This window comes from Chiloscyllium plagiosum, unplaced genomic scaffold (genome assembly GCF_037043375.1).
Source record: "Chiloscyllium plagiosum isolate Xiang-an unplaced genomic scaffold, Cpla_swu_hap1 HiC_scaffold_3, whole genome shotgun sequence".
In the NCBI taxonomy this organism is placed as follows: Eukaryota; Metazoa; Chordata; class Chondrichthyes; order Orectolobiformes; family Hemiscylliidae; genus Chiloscyllium; species Chiloscyllium plagiosum.
In genome coordinates, this window is record NW_028270141.1 from 158,205,744 (window position 1) to 158,227,882 (window position 22,139).

Here is a 22,139-nt window from a genome sequence, read left to right on the forward strand (position 1 = left end):
GTCCTGCTCTTGTTCCTATCTCGCTCCTGATCCTGTCTTGCTCCTGTTCGTGTCCTGCTCCTCTTCCTATCCTGCTCCTTTTCCTCTCCTGCTCTTGTTCCTGTCCTGCTCCTGTTCCTGTCCTGCTCCTGTCCCTGTCTTGCTCCTGTTCCTGTCTTGCTCCTGTTCCTGTCCTGCTCCTGTTCTTGTCTCGCTCCTGTTCCTGTCTCGCTCCTGTTCCTGTCTCGCTCCTGTTCCTGTCCTGCTCCTGTTCTTGTCTCGCTCCTGTTCCTGTCTCGCTCCTGTTCCTGTCTCGCTCCTGATCCTGTCTTGTTCCTGTTCCTGTTTTGCTCCTGTCCCTGTATTGTTCCTGTTCCTATCCTGCTCTTGTTCCTATCCTGCTCCTGTTCCTGTCTCGCTCCCGTTCCTGTCCTGCTACTGTTCCTATCTTGCTCCTGTTCCTGTCTCGCTCCTGTTCCTGACTCGCTCCTGTTCCTGTCTCGCTCCTGTTCCACTCCTGCTCCTGTTCCTGTCTCGCTCCTGTTCCTGTCTTTCTCCTGTTACTGTCTCGCTCCTGTTCCTGCCCTGCTCCTGTTCCTGCCCTGCTCCTGTTCCTGCCCTGATCCTGTTCCTGCTCCTGTTCCTGTCCTGCACCTTGCCCTGTCCTGCTCTTGTCCCTGTCTTGCTCCTGTTCCTGCCTCGCTCCTTTTCCTGTCCTGCTCCTGTTCGTGTCCCGCTCCTCTTCCTATCCTGCTCCTGTTCCTGTTTCGCTCCTGTTCCTGTCCTGCTCCTGTTCCTGTCTCGCTCCTGTTCCTGTCTTGCTCCCGTTCCTGTCCTGCTCCTATTCCTATCTCGCTCCTGTTCCTATCTCGCTCCTGTTCCTGTCTCGCTCCTGTTCCTATCTTGCTCCTGTTCCTGACCTGCTCCTGTTCCTGTCCTGCTCCTGTTCCTGTCTTTCTCCCGTTCCTGTCCTGCTCCTGTTCCTGTCCTGCTCCTGTTCCTGTCTCGCTCCTGTTCCAGTCCTGCTCCTGTTCCTGTCCTGCGCCGCTTCCTGTCTCGCTCCTGTTCCTGTCTCGCTCCTGTTCCTGTCTCGCTCCTGTTCCTGTCTTTCTCCTGTTACTGTCTCGCTCCTGTTCCTGCCCTGCTCCTGTTCCTGCCCTGATCCTGTTCCTGCTCCTGTTCCTGTCCTGCACCTGGCCCTGTCCTGCTCCTGTCCCTGTCTTGCTCCTGTTCCTGCCTCGCTCCTTTTCCTGTCCTGCTCCTGTTCGTGTCCCGCTCCTCTTCCTATCCTGCTCCTGTTCCTGTTTCGCTCCTGTTCCTGTCCTGCTCCTGTTCCTGTCTCGCTCCTGTTCCTGTCTTGCTCCCGTTCCTGTCCTGCTCCTATTCCTATCTCGCTCCTGTTCCTATCTCGCTCCTGTTCCTGTCTCGCTCCTGTTCCTATCTTGCTCCTGTTCCTGACCTGCTCCTGTTCCTGTCCTGCTCCTGTTCCTGTCTTTCTCCCGTTCCTGTCCTGCTCCTGTTCCTGTCCTGCTCCTGTTCCTGTCTCGCTCCTGTTCCAGTCCTGCTCCTGTTCCTGTCCTGCGCCGCTTCCTGTCTCGCTCCTGTTCCTGTCTCGCTCCTGTTCCTGTCTCGCTCCTGTTCCTGTCTTTCTCCTGTTACTGTCTCGCTCCTGTTCCTGCCCTGCTCCTGTTCCTGCCCTGATCCTGTTCCTGCTCCTGTTCCTGTCCTGCACCTGGCCCTGTCCTGCTCCTGTCCCTGTCTTGCTCCTGTTCCTGCCTCGCTCCTTTTCCTGTCCTGCTCCTGTTCGTGTCCCGCTCCTCTTCCTATCCTGCTCCTGTTCCTGTCTCGCTCCTGTTCCTGTCCTGCTCCTGTTCCTGTCTCGCTCCTGTTCCTGTCACGCTCCTGTTCCTGTCCTGCTCCTGTCCCTGGCCTGCACCTATTCCTGTCTCGCTCCTGTTTCTGTCTCGCTCCTGTTCCTGTCCCGCTCCTGTTCCTGTCCCGCTCCTGTTCCTGTCTTTCTCCTGTTCCTGTCTTTCTCCTGTTCCTGTCCTTCTCCTGAAACTGTCTCGCTCCTGCTCCTTTCTCGCTCCTGTTCCTGTCTTGCTCCTAAAACTGTCTGGCTCCTGTTCCTGTCTCGCTCCTGTTCCTGTCCCGCTCCTGTTCCTGTCTTTCTCCTGTTCCTGTCCTTCTCCTGAAACTGTCTCGCTCCTGTTCCTTTCTCCCTCCTGTTCCTGTCCTTCTCCTGAAACGGTCTCGCCCCTGTTCCTTTCTTGCTCCTGTAACTGTCTCGCTCCTAAAACAGTCTCGCTTCTGTTCCCGTCCTGCTCCTGTTCCTGTCTTGCTCCTTTTCCTGTGTCGCTCCTGTTACTGTCTTGCTTCTGTTCCTGTCTTGCTCCTGTTCCTGTCTCGCTCCTGTTCCTGCCCTGCTCTTGTTCCTGCCCTGATCCTGTTCCTGCTCCTGTTCCTGTCCTGCACCTGGTCCTGTTCTGCTCCTGTCCCTGTCTTGCTCCTGTTCCTGTCCCGCTCCTGTTCCTGTCCTGCTCCTGTTCGTGTCCTGCTCCTCTTTCTATCCTGCTCCTTTTCCTCTCCTGCTCTTGTTCCTGTCCTGCTCCTGTTCCTGTCCTGCTCCTGTCCCTGTCTTGCTCCTGTTCCTGTCTTGCTCCTGTTCCTGTCCTGCTCCTGTTCTTGTCTCGCTCCTGTTCCTGTCTCGCTCCTGTTCCTGTCTTGCTCCTGTTCCTGTCCTGCTCCTGTTCCTGTCCTGCTCTTGTTCCTATCTCGCTCCTGATCCTGTCTTGCTCCTGTTCCGGTCTCGCTCCTGTTCCTGTCTCGCCCCTGTTCCTGTCTCGCTCCTGATCCTGTCTTGTTCCTGTTCCTGTTTTGCTCCTGTCCCTGTATTGTTCCTGTTCCTATCCTGCTCTTGTTCCTATCCTGCTCCTGTTCCTGTCTCGCTCCCGTTCCTGTCCTGCTACTGTTCCTATCTTGCTCCTGTTCCTGTCTCGCTCCTGTTCCTGTCTCGCTCCTGTTCCTGTCTCGCTCCTGTTCCACTCCTGCTCCTGTTCCTGTCTCGCTCCTGTTCCTGTCTTTCTCCTGTTACTGTCTCGCTCCTGTTCCTGCCCTGCTCCTGTTCCTGCCCTGCTCCTGTTCCTGCCCTGATCCTGTTCCTGCTCCTGTTCCTGTCCTGCACCTTGCCCTGTCCTGCTCTTGTCCCTGTCTTGCTCCTGTTCCTGCCTCGCTCCTTTTCCTGTCCTGCTCCTGTTCGTGTCCCGCTCCTCTTCCTATCCTGCTCCTGTTCCTGTTTCGCTCCTGTTCCTGTCCTGCTCCTGTTCCTGTCTCGCTCCTGTTCCTGTCTCGCTCCTGTTCCTGTCTTGCTCCTGTTCCTGCCTCGCTCCTTTTCCTGTCCTGCTCCTGTTCGTGTCCCGCTCCTCTTCCTATCCTGCTCCTGTTCCTGTTTCGCTCCTGTTCCTGTCCTGCTCCTGTTCCTGTCTCGCTCCTGTTCCTGTCTTGCTCCCGTTCCTGTCCTGCTCCTATTCCTATCTCGCTCCTGTTCCTATCTTGCTCCTGTTCCTGTCTCGCTCCTGTTCCTATCTTGCTCCTGTTCCTGACCTGCTCCTGTTCCTGTCCTGCTCCTGTTCCTGTCTTTCTCCTGTTCCTGTCCTGCTCCTGTTCCTGTCCTGCTCCTGTTCCTGTCTCGCTCCTGTTCCAGTCCTGCTCCTGTTCCTGCCCTGCGCCGCTTCCTGTCTCGCTCCTATTCCTGTCTCGCTCCTGTTCCTGTCTCGCTCCTGTTCCTGTCTTTCTCCTGTTACTGTCTCGCTCCTGTTCCTGCCCTGCTCCTGTTCCTGCCCTGATCCTGTTCCTGCTCCTGTTCCTGTCCTGCACCTGGCCCTGTCCTGCTCCTGTCCCTGTCTTGCTCCTGTTCCTGTCTCGCTCCTTTTCCTGTCCTGCTCCTGTTCGTGTCCCACTCCTCTTCCTATCCTGCTCCTGTTCCTGTCTCGCTCCTGTTCCTGTCCTGCTCCTGTTCCTGTCTCGCTCCTGTTCCTGTCTCGCTCCTGTTCCTGTCCTGCTCCTGTTCCTGGCCTGCACCTATTCCTGTCTCGCTCCTGTTTCTGTCTCGCTCCTGTTCCTGTCCCGCTCCTGTTCCTGTCTTTCTCCTGTTCCTGTCTTTCTCCTGTTCCTGTCTTTCTCCTGTTCCTGTACTTCTCCTGAAACTGTCTCGCTCCTGCTCCTTTCTCGCTCCTGTTCCTGTCTTGCTCCTAAAACTGTCTGGCTCCTGTTCCTGTCTCGCTCCTGTTCCTGTCCCGCTCCTGTTCCTGTCTTTCTCCTGTTCCTGTCCTTCTCCTGAAACTGTCTCGCTCCTGTTCCTTTCTCCCTCCTGTTCCTGTCCTTCTCCTAAAACGGTCTCGCCCCTGTTCCTTTCTTGCTCCTGTAACTGTCTCGCTCCTAAAACAGTCTCGCTTCTGTTCCCGTCCTGCTCCTGTTCCTGTCTTGCTCCTTTTCCTGTGTCGCTCCTGTTACTGTCTTGCTTCTGTTCCTGTCTTGCTCCTGTTCCTGTCTCGCTCCTGTTCCTGCCCTGCTCTTGTTCCTGCCCTGATCCTGTTCCTGCTCCTGTTCCTGTCCTGCACCTGGTCCTGTTCTGCTCCTGTCCCTGTCTTGCTCCTGTTCCTGTCCCGCTCCTGTTCCTGTCCTGCTCCTGTTCGTGTCCTGCTCCTCTTCCTATCCTGCTCCTTTTCCTCTCCTGCTCTTGTTCCTGTCCTGCTCCTGTTCCTGTCCTGCTCCTGTCCCTGTCTTGCTCCTGTTCCTGTCTTGCTCCTGTTCCTGTCCTGCTCCTGTTCCTGTCCTGCTCCTGTTCCTATCTCGCTCCTGATCCTGTCTTGCTCCTGTTCCGGTCTCGCTCCTGTTCCTGTCTCGCTCCTGTTCCTGTCTCGCTCCTGATCCTGTCTTGTTCCTGTTCCTGTTTTGCTCCTGTCCCTGTATTGTTCCTGTTCCTAACCTGCTCTTGTTCCTATCCTGCTCCTGTTCCTGTCTCGCTCCCGTTCCTGTCCTGCTACTGTTCCTATCTTTCTCCTGTTCCTGTCTCGCTCCTGTTCCTGTCTCGCTCCTGTTCCTGTCTCGCTCCTGTTCCACTCCTGCTCCTGTTCCTGTCTTTCTCCTGTTCCTGTCTTTCTCCTGTTACTGTCTCGCTCCTGTTCCTGCCCTGCTCCTGTTCCTGCCCTGCTCCTGTTCCTGCCCTGATCCTGTTCCTGCTCCTGTTCCTGTCCTGCACCTTGCCCTGTCCTGCTCTTGTCCCTGTCTTGCTCCTGTTCCTGCCTCGCTCCTTTTCCTATCCTGCTCCTGTTCCTGTTTCGCTCCTGTTCCTGTCCTGCTCCTGTTCCTGTCTCGCTCCTGTTCCTGTCTCGCTCCTGTTCCTGTCTCGCTCCTGTTCCTGTCCTGCTCCTGTTCCTGGCCTGCACCTATTCCTGTCTCGCTCCTGTTTCTGTCTCGCTCCTGTTCCTGTCCCGCTCCTGTTCCTGTCTTTCTCCTGTTCCTGTCCTTCTCCTGAAACTGTCTCGCTCCTGTTCCTTTCTCGCTCCTATTCCTGTCTTGCTCCTAAAACTGTCTCGCTCCTGTTCCTGTCTCGCTCCTGTTCCTGTCCCGCTCCTGTTCCTGTCTTTCTCCTGTTCCTGTCCTTCTCCTGAAACTGTCTCGCTCCTGTTCCTTTCTCGCTCCTGATCCTGTCTTGCTCCTAAAACTGTCTCGCTCCTGTTCCTGTCTTGCTTCTGTTCCTGTCCTGCTCCTGTTCCTGTTTCGATCCTGTTCCTGTCCTGCTTCTGTTCCTGTCCTGTTCCTGTTCCTCTCTTGCTCCTGTTCCCGTCTTGCTCCTGTTCCTGTCCTGCTTCTGTTCCTGTCCTGTTCCTGTTCCTGTTTCGATCCTGTTCCTGTCCTGCTTCTGTTCCTGTCCTGTTCCTGTTCCTCTCTTGCTCCTGTTCCTGTCCTGCTCCTGTTCCTGTCCTGCTCCTGTTCCTGTCCTGTTCCTGTTTCTATCCTGCTCCTTTCCTGCTCCTGCTTCTGTTCCTGCTCCTGCTCCTGTTCCTGTTCCTGCTCCTGCTCCTGCTCTTGTTCCTGGTCTTGTTGCTGTTTCTGCTGTTGCTTTTGTTGCTCCTCCTGGATTTCTCCTGCTTCTGCTCTTCATGCTGTTTGTGAATGTCCTGGTGTTGTTGCTGATGCTGTCAATGCTGCCCTTAGTAATTGTGGTTTTTATCTGAGATCCAATCAGTCACCTATTTACCTTGCTGATCGTTCATAGTTCCACTGTGCAAATCAGTTATCCAAAGTTGTCAGTGTAACCTCCAATACACCTGGCTTCTCACTAGATTTATACTTAAAAGCTTGTTCGTGACAATCCTTTAAGTAATTGGTACCTTCTACTTTCAGCACACTGCCAACCCATACAAGAGCCTACCTGGGCAAGCGCCTGCGCGCCATGCAGGGTTCTAAAGGTCTTAGCAGTCTTGAGGACTTGGGCGCCATTGAAAAACAGTCCGCCATTGCCAGTGGAATGGATGTAGACCAGGTAAGCAATGCTGCACAAGTTGTCTTCTCAACACAAATAGAATTGTTTTGTGAGGTGGGGACAGCTTCTGACTGCAGTAGAACAGTCGATCCTGATTTACATACTTAGAGGATAACGTTAATGACTGAGTACTGTTTGCTTTTGTATTTGTTAATAAATGCTACCTTTGTGTAAATTAGTACTCCCGAGGTGGAAGCTCCCCAAGATTGTTTTTGGACACTATGGAACACTGAAATTTCCATTAATAAAGCACATTGCTCCCCTCTGCACCAGGCCTCTCCAAGACTTTTTCTGTTTTTATTTTAGTTTTCATGGAGCTGCAAAAGTCATGGCAAACTGGACTACCCCACATTCTCTGAGGTTTTGAATATATAGGCTTGGATTCTTGTTAGTACTATCGGGTTATTGTATACTGTATTGCGCTAAGATTTATTTACACTCCTTTGCAGCAACCATTTCTTGAACTAACTTTATCTACACCCCTAAGAGAGATGGCCATATAAAAAAAGCTCATATCTTGCAATAATATTACATAGCATCCCCACTTAAAAAAAAATACAGAGAAGGAGATGATGACGTTATATTAATTTACAAGACAAGCCAGAGTGAATGTATAATTCACCAGTCTTACTGAATATTTCTTTTGAGTGGGTTAGAGATTTAGAAAGACCAAATTAATTCTATTAGGCCATGACTCAAATCCTATCATAGCTGATGGAGTTTAAATTTGATTAATTAATCTGGAAAATGAAGATCATCACAGGAACGGTGACTATGACAAATGTTGCAGGTTGATCTGGTTTACTAAAGCCCTTTAGAAAGGGAAATGTAGAGGAGAACTCTTGTGATGCAGTGATAGTGTCACTATCTCTAGACCAGGAGACACAAGTTCAAGTCTCACCTGCTCCAGAGATGTGTAATAACACCACTGAACAGGTTGGTTAGAATATCTCAAGGATAGGAAATGTACCATCCTTACTTAGTCTGACCTACATGTGACTCCAGACCCACAATCATGTGTTTGATTTTCAAACAACCTCTGAACTAGCCAAGCAAGAAACTAATTTCGAGGAATGGCTACAATAGGCACCTGGCAGTGGTGCCCAATTCCACTAAAGAAAAGGACACTAACTTTGCTCTACCAGTGGATTTGGTAAAACCGGCAAAATTCAGTTTCTTTTTGATTCTCACTTTCTGACTTTCAATATGTATTGGATGATCTAGGGTGGGTCTTATAAACAGCCTACATTGATGCTTGGCAACTCCTGAGGACATCTCCTCTGTATCGAGGGATGTGAGGCCCAATTGGGACTTGAATAGTTAGGTAGTTGTTTGTGACCAGCACAGATGTGTTGGGCCAAACAGTCGTTTTCTGTGCAGTAGATCTCCATTCAATCCATTCAGAATAAAAATTGGGTTTTCCTGGGCACTTCCTCCCAAGGCTAGGTAGTGATCTGGAAATTTTGAGACACACGGAACTGCCTCTAGAGTGGAAATATCTCTTTTAACACTATTTTAAAAATAACTTGTTGCCTTTAACCTTTCTGAGAAACCTTTATTTCACTGCACAAATTGTTAATCATACAACAGGCCCCCAAACAGTAGTCTGGATGTCGGATGTAAGTTGAATCAGGAGCTAAAATTGGCCTGTCGCAAAGATGTTACTACAGTTGTTATGGGGGATTTCAACATGCAGGTAGACTGGGAGAATCAGGATGGTATTGGACCTCAAGAAAGAGACTTTGTGAAGTGCCTCTGAGATGGATTCTTAGAACAGTTGGTGCTGGAGCCTACCAGGGAGAAGGCAATTCTGGATCTGGTATTGTGCAACGAACCAGAATTGATCAGGGACTTCGAAGTGAAGGAGCCATTGGGAAGTAGTGACCTTAATGCAATAAGCTTCAATCTGCAATTTGAGAGGGAGAGGGTGCAATCGGAAGTGACAATATTTCTGTTGAATAAAGGGAACTATGGAGCTATGAGGGAGGAGCTGGCCAAAGTTCAGTGGTGCAATACCTTAGCAGGGATGACCGTGGAGGAACAATGGCAGATATTTCTGTGTATAATGCAGAAGATGCAGGATCAGTTCATTCCAAAAAAGAAGAAAAATCCTAGGAGGAAGCATGGGTGGCCGTGGCTGACGAGGGAAGTTAAGAAACATATAAAGTTAAAAGAGAAAGAGTATAACATAGCAAAGATAAGTGGGAAAACGGAGGACTGGGAAGCTTTGAAAGAACAACAGAGGATTACCAAGAAGGAAATACGCAGAGAAAAAATGAGGTATGAAGGTAAACTGGCCAAAAATATAAAGGAGGATAGTAAAAGCTTTTTTGGGTATGTGAAAGGCAAAAAAATGGTTAAGACTAAAATTGAAGACAGAAACAGGGGAATATATTACAGGGAACAAAGAAATGGCAGAAGAATTGAATTGGTACTTCAGATCTGTGTTCACTGGGGAAGACACAAGCAATCTCCCTGAGGTAACAGTGGCTGAAGGATCTGAACTTAAGCGAATTTATATTTGCCAGGAATTGGTGTTGGAGAGACTGTTAGGTCTGAAGGTTGATAAGTCCCCGGGGCCTGATGGTCTACATCCCAGGGTACCGAAGGAAGTGGCTCGAGAAATTGTGGATGCGTTGGTGATTATTTTCCAGAGTTCGATAGATTCGGGATCAGTTCCTGCGGATTGGAGGGCGGCTGATGTTGTACCACTTTTTAAGAAAGGTGGGAGAGAGAAAGCAGGAAATTATAGACCAGTTAGTCTGACCTCAGTGGTGGGAAAGATGCCGGAGTCTATTATAAAGGATGAAATTACTGCACATCTGGATAGTAGTAACAGGATAGGTCAGAGTCAGCATGGATTTATGAAGGGGAAATCATGCTTGACTAATCTTCTGAAATTTTTTGAGGATGTAACTCTGAAGATGGATGAGGGAGATCCAGTAGATGTAGTGTACCTGGACTTTCAGAAAGCTTTTGATAAAGTCCCACATAGGAGGTTAGTGAGCAAAATTAGGGTGCATGGTATTGGGGGCAAAGTACTAACTTGGATTGAAAGTTGGTTGGCTCATAGGAAACAAAGAATAGTGATCAACGTCTCCATTTCAGAATGGCAGGCAGTGACTAGTGGGGTACCGCAGGGATCAGTGCTGGGACCGCAGCTTTTTACAATATATGTTAATGATATAGAAGATGGTATTAGTAACAACATTAGCAAATTTGCTGATGATACTAAGCCGGGTGGCAGGGTGAAATGTTAGGAGGATGTTAGGAGATTACAGGGTGACCTGGACAGGTTAGGTGAGTGGTCAGATGCATGGCAGATGCAGTTTAATGTGGATAAATGTATGGTTATCCACTTTAGTGGCAAGAACAGGAAGGCAAATTACTACCTAAATGGAATCAATTTAGGTAAAGGGGCAGTACAAAGAGATCTGGGTGTTCTTGTATCCCAGTCAATGAAGGTAAGCATGCAGGTACAGCAGGTAGTGAAGAAGGCTAATAGCATGCTGGCCTTCATAACAAGAGGGATTGAGTATAGAAACAAAGAGGTTCTTCTGCAGCTGTACAGGGCCCTGGTGAGACCACACCTGGAGTACTGTGTGCAGTTCTGGTCTCCAAATTTGAGGAAAGACATTCTGGCTATTGAGGAAGTGCAGCGTAGGTTCACGAGGTCAATTCCTGGAATGGCGGGACTACCTTACGCTGAAAGACTGGAGCGACTGGGCTTGTATACTCTTGAGTTTAGAAGACTGAGAGGGGATCTGATTGAGACATATAAGATTATTAAACGATTGGACACTCTGGAGGCAGGAAATATGTTTTCACTGATGGGTGAGTGCCGAACCAGAGGACACAGCTTAAAAATATGGGGTAGACCATTTAGGACAGAGATGAGGAGAAACTTCTTCACCCAGAGAGTGGTGGCTGTGTGGAATGCTCTGCCCCAGAGGGCAGTGGAGGCCCAGTCTCTGGATTCATTTAAGAAAGAGTTGTATAGAGCTCTCAAGGATTGTGGAATCAAGGGCTATGGAGATCAGGCAGGAACAGGATACTGATTAAGGATGATCAGCCATGATCATGTTGAATGGTGGTGCAGGCTCGAAGGGCAGAATGGCCTACTCCTGCACCTATTGTCTATTGTCTATTGTCTAACCCCATCCAAGTCAATATCTTACTAAAGTGACATCTTACCTGAACATTTGCTGTTCCTGAGCTATGACTTATGTCCTGGGCAAACACAAGATTTCATCTGTCCATAATGCATCTGTGCTGCATTATGTTGCGTGACACTAATCTGCTAAAAGATCTGTGGTTCATATATGTCCTGCAGGTAATCAAAGACTTTGAAAAACACACAAAGAAGAAAATGGCACCAGTGTTCATTGTAAATATGATCCTTGACATTCCATCGAAACATGAAATGCCTTATCAAAGCAGTACAAAATCTAAATGTCGATCCATTAATCGAGTGTGCAAGCCTGATAAAAATGAGACTTTAGAACAGTCACGGATTTCTGAAGATTCAAGGGAATTGGAGTGTACGTTGGATCCAACAGGTATAAATACTGACCTTTCCTTGCTAAGAGAATAAGGTGACTCACGGTTCAGTCTGATGTTTGACAGCTGAGACTGTATGACATATTCACACAATAATTGTTTTACTACATCTCATAATGAATTATAGAAAGATCAGGTAATACGCACATTGACTGACTATCAATGAAAACTACCATTACTAGGTTGCTGTCAAGTACATTTAATTGTGATTTTACTATCCTGCTGGAGATAATTTGATAACTTGAGGGTCTGGGGTGTGATGTAAGGTCAGTTTTTGTGGGTGTCTGTGTTGGTCTGTATTTGTCAATACGTTAGTTTGTGTGCATAGACGTGAGTGTTATTGAGTGTGGGGAAATGTATGAAGACAGGAGAGGTCTTAGCCACTGACTGGAGATCAGGATAGATATCTGCGTTAGTTCCTTTGGCTCAGATTGGCGGATCTACCCCAATCAGGCAATTACAGGCTAACAACAGCCTTTCCACCATCAGGCTCCAAGGGGTGGGACATCCCACCTGTTAGGGGTTGCTGGCCAATCAGAGATTGGTAGAACTTTTAATTGGCGATGCCATTGCAGAGAAAGTAGCTAATGTGTGAAATACATTCACCAGAGAGCCAGGAGCTGTAGAGTGAGTGACCCAGTGTGAGAGAGGGGGGTTCATGGGATGGAGGTTACAGAGAAGGATGTTTCAGTGGGCTAGATAGCAAGGCCAGTTCACAGTGGAGAAACAAGCCCAGGAACATCCGTCGTGTTGGTAAACTGAATGAAAGGATGAAGCAGCCCAATAGTGTGACATTAATCACTCAAAACCAGTCTCCCAAAGCAACCTTCAGTCCAGTGCTGGTTCCAGCCTGCATGGAAACTCTCCTACACTCCCACCACAACACTAGATGATGAACATGGTCATTTTCACCGTGAAAGACAACAAGAAGAAGATGTTAAAGTGCTGTTTGTATGCTGGCTGTGAAGAGGTGTTTTGTTAGTGTTTAGCTGTTGGTGAACTTGCAGCATGGGTTGGTACCTGGGACTTTGATGTTGTGGCCATTTTGAAGACATAGATAGAGCAGGGGCAGGAATGGTTATTGCAGGTTCTGAGGGTTAACTGTTTCAGTAAGATCAGGGAAGGTGGTAAAAGAGGGAGAGGTGTGGCATTGTTAGTCAAGGACAGCATTACGGTGGTAGAAAGGACTCGTCCACTGAGGTGGTATGAGCTAAGGTTAGAAACAGGAAAGGAGAGGTCACCCTGTTAGGAGTTTTCTATAGGCTTTCAAAAAGTTCCAGAGATGTAGAGGAAAGGATTGCAAAGGTGATTTTGGATAGGAGCAAAAGTAATAGCGTATTTGTTATTGGGGTCTTTAAGTTTCCAAATATTGACTGGAAACATTATAGTCTGAGTACTTTAGTTGGGTCAGTTTTTGTCCAATATGTGCAGGAGGGTTTCCTGACACAGTATGTAGATAAGCCAATAAGAGGCGAGGCCACATTGGATTTGGTACTGGGTAATGAACCAGACCAGTTGTTAGATTTTGAGGTAGGTGAGCATAGTGACCATAGCTGAAAATGTGTTGCTGGAAAAGTGCAGCAGGTCAGGCAGCATCCAAGGAGCAGGAGAATCGACATTTCGGGCATGAGCCCTTCTTCAGGAAATATTCCTGAAGAAGGACTCATGCCCGAAACATCGATTCTCCTGATCCTTGGATACTGCCTGACCTGCTGCGCTTTTCCAGCAACACATTTTCAGCTCTGATCTCCAGCATCTGCAGTCCTCACTTTCTCCTGATAGTGACCATAATTCGGTTATAATTACTTTGGTGATGGAAAGGGACAGGTATATACCGCAGGGAAAGAGTTACAGCTGGGGAAAGGCAATTCTGATGAAATTAGGTGAGATTTAGGATGCATAGGATGGGAAAGGAAACTGCAGGGGATGGGCACAATTGAAATGTGGAGCTTATTCAAGGAACAGCTACTGCGTATACTTGATAAGTATGTACCTGTCAGGCAGGGAGGAAGTGGTTGAACGAGGGAACTGCGGTTTAGTAAAGGAGTTGAACCTCTTGTTAAGAGGAAGAAGGAGGCTTATGTAAAGATGAGATGTGAAGGCTCAGTTAGGGCACTTTAGATTTACAAGTTAGCCAGGAAAGACCTAAAGAGAGAGCTAATAAGAGCCAGGAGGAGACATGAGAAGTCATTGGCGGATAGGATCAAGGAAAACCCTAAGGCATTCTATAGGTATATCAGGAATAAAAGAATGCCGAGAGTAAGATGAGGACCAAACAATGATAGTAGTGGGAAGTTGTGCATGAAGTCCGAAGAGATAGGAGAGGTGCTAACTGAATATTTTTCAGCAGTATTCACACAGGAAAAAGACAATGTTGTCAAGGAGAATACTGAGATACAGGCTATTAGACTTGACGGGATTGATGTACATAAGGAGGGAGGTGTTAGCAATTCTGGAAAGTGTGAAATTAGATGAAACCCCTGGGCTGGATGGTATTTATCCTAGAATTCTCTGGGAAGCAAGGGAGAAGATTGCAGAGCCTTTGGCTTTGATCTTTATGTCGCCATTGTCCATAGGAATAGTGCCAGAGACAGGAGGTTAGCAAATGTTGTTCCCTTGTTCAAGAAGGGGAGTAGAGACAACCCTGGAAATTATAGACCAGTGAGCCTTACTTCAGTTGTGGGCAAGGTTTTGGAAAGGATTATAAGAGATAGTATTTATAATCATTAGGAAAGGAATAATTTAATTAGGGATAGTCAGCACAGTTTTGTGAAGGATAGATCATGCCTCACAAACCTTATTGAGTTCTTTGAGAAGGTGACCAAACAGGTGGATGAGGGTAAAGTGGTTGATGTGGTGCATATGGATTTCAGTAAGGTGTTTGATAAGGTTCCCCACGGTAGGCTACTGGAGACATGGGATTGAGGTTGATTTAGCAGTTTGGATCTGAAATTGGCTAGCTGTAAGAAGACAGAGGCATAAGAAGGCATACTGTAAGGATCTGTTTTGGGAGCACTGCTGTTTGTCATTTTTATAAATGACTTGGATGAGGGCATCGAAGGAGGGTTAGTAAATTCGCTGATGACACTAAAGTCAGTGGAGTTGTGGACAGTGCTGAAGGATGCTGCAGGTTACAGAGGGACCTGGATAAACTGCAGAGCTGGGCTGAGAGGTGGCAAATAGAGTTTAATGCAGAAAAGTGTGAGGTGATTCACTTTGGAAGGAATAACAGGTATACAAAATACTGGGCTAATGATAAGATTCTTGGTAGTGTGGATGAGCAGAGATCTCAGTGTCCATGTGCATAGATCCCTGAACGTTGCCACCCAGGTTGGTATGATTGTTAAGAAGGCGTACGGTGTGTAAGCTTTTATTGGTAGAGGGATTGAGTTTTAGACCCATATGGTCATGCTGCAGCTGTACAAAACTCTGGTGCGGCTGCACTTGGAGTATTACATGCAGTTCTGGTCACCGCATTATATGAAGGATGTGGAAGCTTTGGAAAGGGTTCAGAGGAGATTTACTAGGATGTTGGCTGGTATGGAGGGAAGCTCTTATGAGGAAAGGCTGAGGGACTTGAGGCTGTTTTCATTAGAGAGAAGAAGGTTAAGAGGTGATTTAATGGAGGCATACAAGATGATCAGAGGGGAGATAGGATGGACAGTGAGAGCCTTTTTCCTCAGATGATGATGACTAACATGAGGAGACATAGCTTTAAATCGAGGGGGTGATAGATATAGGACAGATGTCAGAGGTAGGTTCTTTACTCAGAGAGTGGCAAGAGTGTGGAATGCACTGCCTGCAACGGTAGTGGACTTTCCAACATTAGGGTCATTGGATATTTATATGGCTTATAATGGAATAGTATTGGTTAGATGGGCTTTAGATTGGTTTCACAGGTCAGCACAACATTGAGGGTTAAAGGACCTGTACTGCGGTGTAATGTTTTATATCCTGTTTACAGGAAACAAATGACTTATCAAATGATGAATAAGTTTTGAACAGCTCACTATATTTAGTGTAGTTGCCTCTGTAGATCTTAGGAAAACTGTAACTGTAATGTTTGTTTGTTTCTGCAGAAAGTGACATTGAAATTGAAGACAATGTAGATGACAGGTAAATGACAAAAGCAATAAATTTCACTTGTTCAATTTTATCAATCATCGGAAACGACTTTCCAGGAGTGTCAGAGCACTGATCAAAAGACATTCCCATTGGACATGGGTGCTGCTGACTCGGCCAGGTCTTACTCATCCCTAAATTATAATGGTGATGGTGAAAAGGTGATGGTGAGTTGTCTTGAACTGCTGTAGGCCTTTGGGTATCAGAAATCCCACAATGCTGTTTTGGAAGGAGTTTCAGGATTTTAGAAACATAGACAATAGGAGCAGGAGTAGGCCATTTGATAACTCAAACCTGCACTGCCATTCAGTATGACCACTGAGCAAAATGCCCTAATCCCGCACTCCCCTATATACTTGATCCCTTTATCCACAAGATCTATGTCTACCTCCTTATTGAAAACACAGAATGTTTTGGTTTCAACCACTTTCTGTGATAGTGAATTCAACAGGCTCACCACACTCTGCATGAAGAAATTTCTCCTCATTTCAGTTGGAAAAGGTCTTTCCTTTGTCTTTAAACTATGACCCCTGGTTCTAGAATTTCCATTGGGAACATATTTACTGCATCTAACCTGTCTAGACACAAAACATTGAACATAGAACAGCACAGCATGGGAATAGGCCCTTCAGCCCACCATGTAGAGCTGCAACATGATTTGCCAACTTTTATGCCCGAACAATGAAGGCAGTTCACCTTCTTTACCACCTTATCCACTTGTGTTGCAACTATCAGGGAGCTATAGACTTGTACCCACAATCCCTCTGTATATCAATGCTCTTAAGGGTCCTGCCATTTACATGTATTTTCCTCTTCATTTCACCTCCCAAAAAGCATCAGCTCACACTTGTCCAGATTAAACGGCAGATGTTTTTTCTCTAACCAACTTTCCAATTGATCTATATCCTTCTGTATCCTTTAACAGCATTCCTCACTATCCACAACTCCACCTATTCACGAACTTACTAATCAGACCACCTACATTTTCATCCAAATCATTAAGGACCTCACCTATTTCCTCTGGCTCCATGCATAAATTCCCTCCTTGTCCTTTAGAGGACCAACCCATCCCTTAGTTACCTCTTGCTCACAATATACATATGAAGTGCTTTGGGATTCTTCTTAATCCTACTTGCCAAGAACATTTCATGGCAAGTGTATAGAAGGATTTTAGCCTTCCTAATTGCTTGTTTCTAGCTCTGTTAGAATTTCACGTGTTTCGATGCGAATCTCCTCATCCTTCCAAACTCCAGCGAATACAATCCTAACTAACTCAATTTCCCCTCGTATATCAATCCTGCCTTCCCAATAATCAATCTTGTAAACCTTTGCTTAACTCTCTTCATAGCAAGAACATCCTTCTTTAGATAGTGAGACCAAAACTGCATACAATATTCAAAGTGTGGCTTCACCAGTGTCCTGCATATTTACAGCAAGATATCATTGTTCCTAGACTCATATCCTCTCGCAATGAAGGCCATCATGCAATTTGCCTTCCAAAGAGTAACCCACCCAGACAAATTTCCCTACCGTATAACTCTATATTTGCCCATAACTAATGCACCTAGCCAACCTATCCCTGAACACTATGGACAATTTAGCATTGGCCAACTCACCTAACCTGCACATCTTTGGACTGCGGGAGGAAACCCACGCAGACACAGGGAGAATGTGCAAACTCAACATAGACAGTCGCCCGAGGCTGGAATTGAACCCGAGTCTCTGGCAGTGTGAAGCAGCTGTGCTAACCACTGAGCCACGATGCCACCCGAGTTGATAGAAAGATGGAGTTTCATCCGGGTAAGTGTGAGATGCTGTATTTTGGGAGATCAAATGTTAAGGTAAAGTATACAATTAGTGGCAGGACCCTGAACAGCATTGATATACGGAGGGATCTATAGCTCCCTGAAAGTGGCCACACAATGAGATAGGTTGGTAAAGAAGGCATATGGCATGCTTGCCTTTATTGGTCAGGAAATTGAGTACAAGAGTCAGGATGTCATGTTGCAGCTTTGCAAGCCTTAGGTTAGGCCACACAAAGAGTATTGTGTTCAATTCTGGTCGCCACATTTCAGGAAGGATGTCATAGAGTCATAGATTTGTACAGCACAGAAACAGACCCTTCAGTCCAACTCTTCAATGCTAACCAGTATCCTAAATTAATCCAGTCCCATTTGCCAGCATTTGTCTCATATCACTTTAAACCCTTCTATTCATATACCTATTCCAGAATCCTTTTAAAAGTTGTAACTGTACCAGCCACCACCACTTCCTTTGGCAACTCACTCCATACATGCACCACCCTCTGCATGAAAATTTTGGACTCTCCCATCCCGGGGAAAAGACCTTGGCTATTCACCCTCATGCCCCTCATGATTTTATAGATCTCTACAAGGTCACCACTCAGCCTCTGATGCACCAGGGAAAATAACCCCAGTCTATTCAGCTCTCCCTTTAGCTCAAATCCTCCAACCCCCTGTAAATCTTTTCTGAACGCTTTTAAGTTTCACATCCTTCCTATAGCAGGGAAACCAGAATTCAATCTAGTATTTCAAACATGGCCTTAACAATGTCTTTTACATCAGCCACATTACCTTCTAACTCCTATACTTAATGCACTTACCAATAAAAGCAAGGATACTTTGAGGAACTGACAAGGTAAGGGAACCGTGGTTTACTACAGAACTTGCAACTCTAGTTAAGCAGAAGAAGGAGGCTTATGTGACGATGAAACAAGATGGTTCAGATGAGGCAATGGAGAGTTCTAGATTAGCGAGGAAGGATTTAAAGAGAGAGTTAAGAAGAGCAAAGTGAGGACATGAGCAGTCTTTAGCAGGTAGAATAAAGGAGAACTCTAAAGCTTTCCATAGGCATGTGAGGAATAAAAGGATGACTAGAGTAGGAATAGAACCAGTCAAAGACAGAAGTGGAAATTGTGTGTGGACCCTATGGAGATCGGAGAGGTGCTAAATGAACATTTCTCATTGGTTTTCACTCAGGAAAAGGAGAATATTGTAAAGGAGAAGAATGAGATATGAGATATTAGACTAGAAGCGATCGAGGTTAGTAAGGAAGAGGTGTTATCAATTCTGGAAGGAGTGAAAGTAGACAAGTTCCCTGGGCCGGGTGGGATTTATCCGCGGATTCCCTAGGAAGCTAGGGAGGAGATGGCGGAGCCTTTGGCTTTGATCTTTGAGTCGACATTGTCTACAGGTTTAGTAGCAGAGGACTGGGGGATTGCAAATGTTGTGCCCTTGTTCAAGAAGAGCAGTAGAGATGACCTAGGTAATTATAGACCAGTGAGCCTTAATTCTGTTTTAGGAAAAGTTTTGGAAAGGACTATAAGAGATAGGATTTATAGTCATCTAGCAAGCAACAATTTGATTTCAGATAGTCAACATAGTTTCGTCAAGGGTAGGTTGTGTCTCACAAACCTCATTGAGTTTTTTGAGAAGGTGACCAAGGTAGGGCAGTTAACGTGGTGTACATGGACTTCAGTAAAGCCTTTGATAAGGTTCCACAAGGTAGGCTGTTGGAAAAAATGCAGAGGTATGAATTTGAGGGTAATTTAGTAGTTTGGATTAGAAACTGGCTTTCTGAAAGAAGGTAGCGAGTGGTGGTTGATGGAAAATATTCATCCTGGAGTCTGGTTACTAGTAATGTGCCACAAGGATCTGTTTTGGGACCACTGCTGTTATAAATGAATTAGATGCAGGCATAGGCAGATGACACTAAAGTCGGTGGAGTAGTGGATCGTGTGGAAGAGTGTTACAGGTTGCAGGGGGACTTGGATAAACTGCAGATATGGGTTGAGAGGTGGAAAATGGAGTTCAATGCAGCCCAAATATGAGGTAATGCATTTTGGGAAGAATAACAGGAAGGCAGAGTACTGGGTCAATGGAAAGATTCTTGGTAGTGAGGATGTGCAGAAGGATCTTGGAGTCCATGTACATAGATTCCTGAAAGTTGCCACCCAGGTTGATAGTGCTGTTAGGAAGGCATACAGTGTGTTAGGTTTCATTGGTAGAGGGATTGAGTTCCGGAGCCGCAATATCATGCTGCAACTATACAAAACGCTGGTGCGGCCACACTTGGAATATTGTGTACAGTTCTGGTTGCCATATTTCAGGAAGGATGTGGAAGCATTGGAAAAGGTGCAGAGGAGATTTACCAGGATGTTGCCTGGTCTGGAGGGAAGGTCTTATGAGGAAAGGCTGAGAGACTTGGGTCTGTTCTCATTGGAAAGAAGAAGGCTAAGAGGGGATTTGATAGGGTCATACAAGATGATCAGAGAATTAGATAGGGTAGACAGTGAAGGTCGTTTTTCTAGGATGATGACGTCAGCTTGGGCGAGGGGGCATAACTACAAATTGAGGGGTGATAGATTTAAGACAGATGTCAGAGGCAGGTTCTTTACTCAGAGAGTGGTAAGGGTGTGGAATGCCCTACCTGCCAGTGTAGTTAACTCAGCCACATCAGGGAGATTTAACAATCCTTAGATAAGCACATGGATGATGATGGGATAGTGTAGGGAGATGAGCTTAGATTAGTTTATAAGGCGGCACAACATTGAGTGCTGAAGGGCCTGTTCTGTGCTGTATTGTTCGATGTTCTACGTTCTATATCAAACACCTTCTTCACTATCCTATCTACATTCGACTCCACTTTCAAGGAACTATGAACTTGCATTCCAATGTCTCTTTATTCAGCAACAGTCCCTAGGACTTTATATGTGGAGGCTTTAGAAGGGGTGCAGAAGCATGCTGCCTTGATTAGAGGGTATGAGCTCTGAGGAAGGGCTGGAAAATCTTGGGTTGTTTTCTCTGGAGCAGCAGATGTTGAGGGGAGAATTGTTAGATAAGGGCGCCAGTCCAAATCTTTTTCCCAGTGTTGAAATGCCTAATACTCAAAGGCTTGCATTTAAGGTGAATGGATGAAAGTTCCAAAGAGATGTGAGAGGCAAGTTTTTTACACAGAGAGTAGTAGGAGCGTGCTGCCAGGGTTGGTGGTGGATGCAGATACAGTAGGGACACTGAAAGGACTTTAAGATAAGCATGTGAATATGCAAGCAATGGAGAGGTATAGATCAAGGGCAGGCATGTTCGGCAGAACACTGTGGGCTGAAGGGCCTGTTACTGTGCTGTACTGTTCCATGTTCTATGTAAAGCATGAACCAGATCACTGTACTGAACAGGAATTACTATTTAGTATAAGTAATTAGATTCTAGCCACAGCTAAACAGTTACAAACTATTCCTATATAATATTACTAATCAAAAGTCTAATCCTCTTCTCAACTTCCCCTTACATACACAGAGAGTATGGGCAGAGAGGGCAGATGGGAAAGACAATTCAGTCGACTTGGTTTCCAGGTTCCCTTGTTCAGATCATCCTTATCATTTTTCTGGCCAGCATTTTGCATCAGCCGTCTTTCTCCAGATGTTTCCATGGTTTGCAAAAGATACAGAGGGCTGGTATTCTGATGAAAGGTTTCTGACTTATCAGTTAAAGGTCACAGCATACAACGGTTGAAGAAAGATAAATGATTTTTTTTTCAAGTTTACAGTGAGTTTTACCACAGAGAATTGTCAGTCGCTGATTCATTCAGTATTCTCAAGGCTGAGATAGACAGATGTGAGGGTAAGGCAGGAAAGTGGATCCGAGAATGATCAGATCAGCCATGATTTCATTGATTGGTAGAGCAGACTTGATGGGCTGAATGGCCTACTTCTGCTCTTATGTCAATGACCAGTGAATATTAGAGAAGGAAAGGCTATGAAGTGACCCTGTGAGGTGAACGTTGGGAGTAATGGGTGTGGGGGGTGGGAATGGGGGCTAATTGTGAAAACGGATATGCTAAACCATATAGCACTGTGGGTGAGATATTTTCAAGAAGTAGTAGGTGGTGTGCCATTCCTGAATTGAAGGGACAGGACGGTTGTAGTGAAGGACTTGCCCAAATCTGGGAGGAGCTTCCATCATCTTGGGGGGCGCGGCATGGTGGCTCAGTGGTTAGCACTGCTGCCTAATGGCGCCAGGGGACCCAGGTTCAATTCCCGCCTTGGGCAACTGTCTGTGTGGGATTTGCGCATTCTCCCCGTGTCTGCATGGGTTTCCTCCAGGCACTCCGGTTTCCTCCCACAGTCCAAAGGTGTGCAGGTTAGGTGAATTGGCCATGCTAAATTGCCGGTAGTGTTGCATGCATTAATCGTAGGGGAATGGGTCTGGGTGGGTTGCTCTTTGGAGGGTCGGTGTTGACTTGTTGGGCCGAAGGGCCTGTTTCCACACTGTAGTGAATCTAATCTAATCTAATCATCTGACTGCAAATTGGAGCAAGTTCAAAAATAGGGGCAGTTAGAGAGAGGAAGCTGAGTCAACCCAATTTTATGACTCATTACAGATAACCTACACCAGTTTCCAGGCACAGATAGTGTAGAACTGAATTCAATGTATTAACTTCAATATTTATTTTGATCAAATGCATCAGCTTTATTCCAATCTAGACAGTGCATCAGATGCATCTCTCTGTAGAATGTGAAACAGCACAGTGCTTATTTTGATGGACTGTGACCTTGTCTGACTGTCCAACTGAATTTGTGAGGGATCCATTAAAGATACTTTCGAGATTGTAATGAAGTCAGCTAGGTGCACCTCATAGAATCTGAGTTCCCTCATTGAGGCTGTTAATCTGGTCCAATCAGGGAGCCCCTGCTGACAGATATAAAGAGGTGTAGTCCACTTACGTAGGTAGAAGCCAACAGAATTGAGGGCAAATTCCTGACTCGGCTAGGAAATTGTTTGAGTGGCAGGCGACAGAAAGTAGAGATAATGGGTAGGTAGTCAATTGGCAGGATGTAACCAGTTGTGTCTCACAAGGACTTGTGTTAGGGCCTCAATTATTGATGTTATTTGTTATGGAAATGGATGATGGC

General features: G+C 46.5%; 1 protein-coding gene across 1 annotated transcript in view; it reads left to right on the plus strand.

The window, feature by feature from the left end:
- Window positions 1-22,139, plus strand: part of LOC122540190 (dynein axonemal heavy chain 6-like) — a 1,075,999-nt gene that overhangs the window by 57,652 nt on the left and 996,208 nt on the right. The window contains exons 6-8 of the mRNA XM_087984706.1: window positions 6,388-6,526; window positions 10,860-11,085; window positions 15,166-15,202. Coding sequence (XP_087840832.1) covers window positions 6,388-6,526; window positions 10,860-11,085; window positions 15,166-15,202 — 402 coding nt within the window. The remainder of the gene's footprint in view (window positions 1-6,387; window positions 6,527-10,859; window positions 11,086-15,165; window positions 15,203-22,139) is intronic.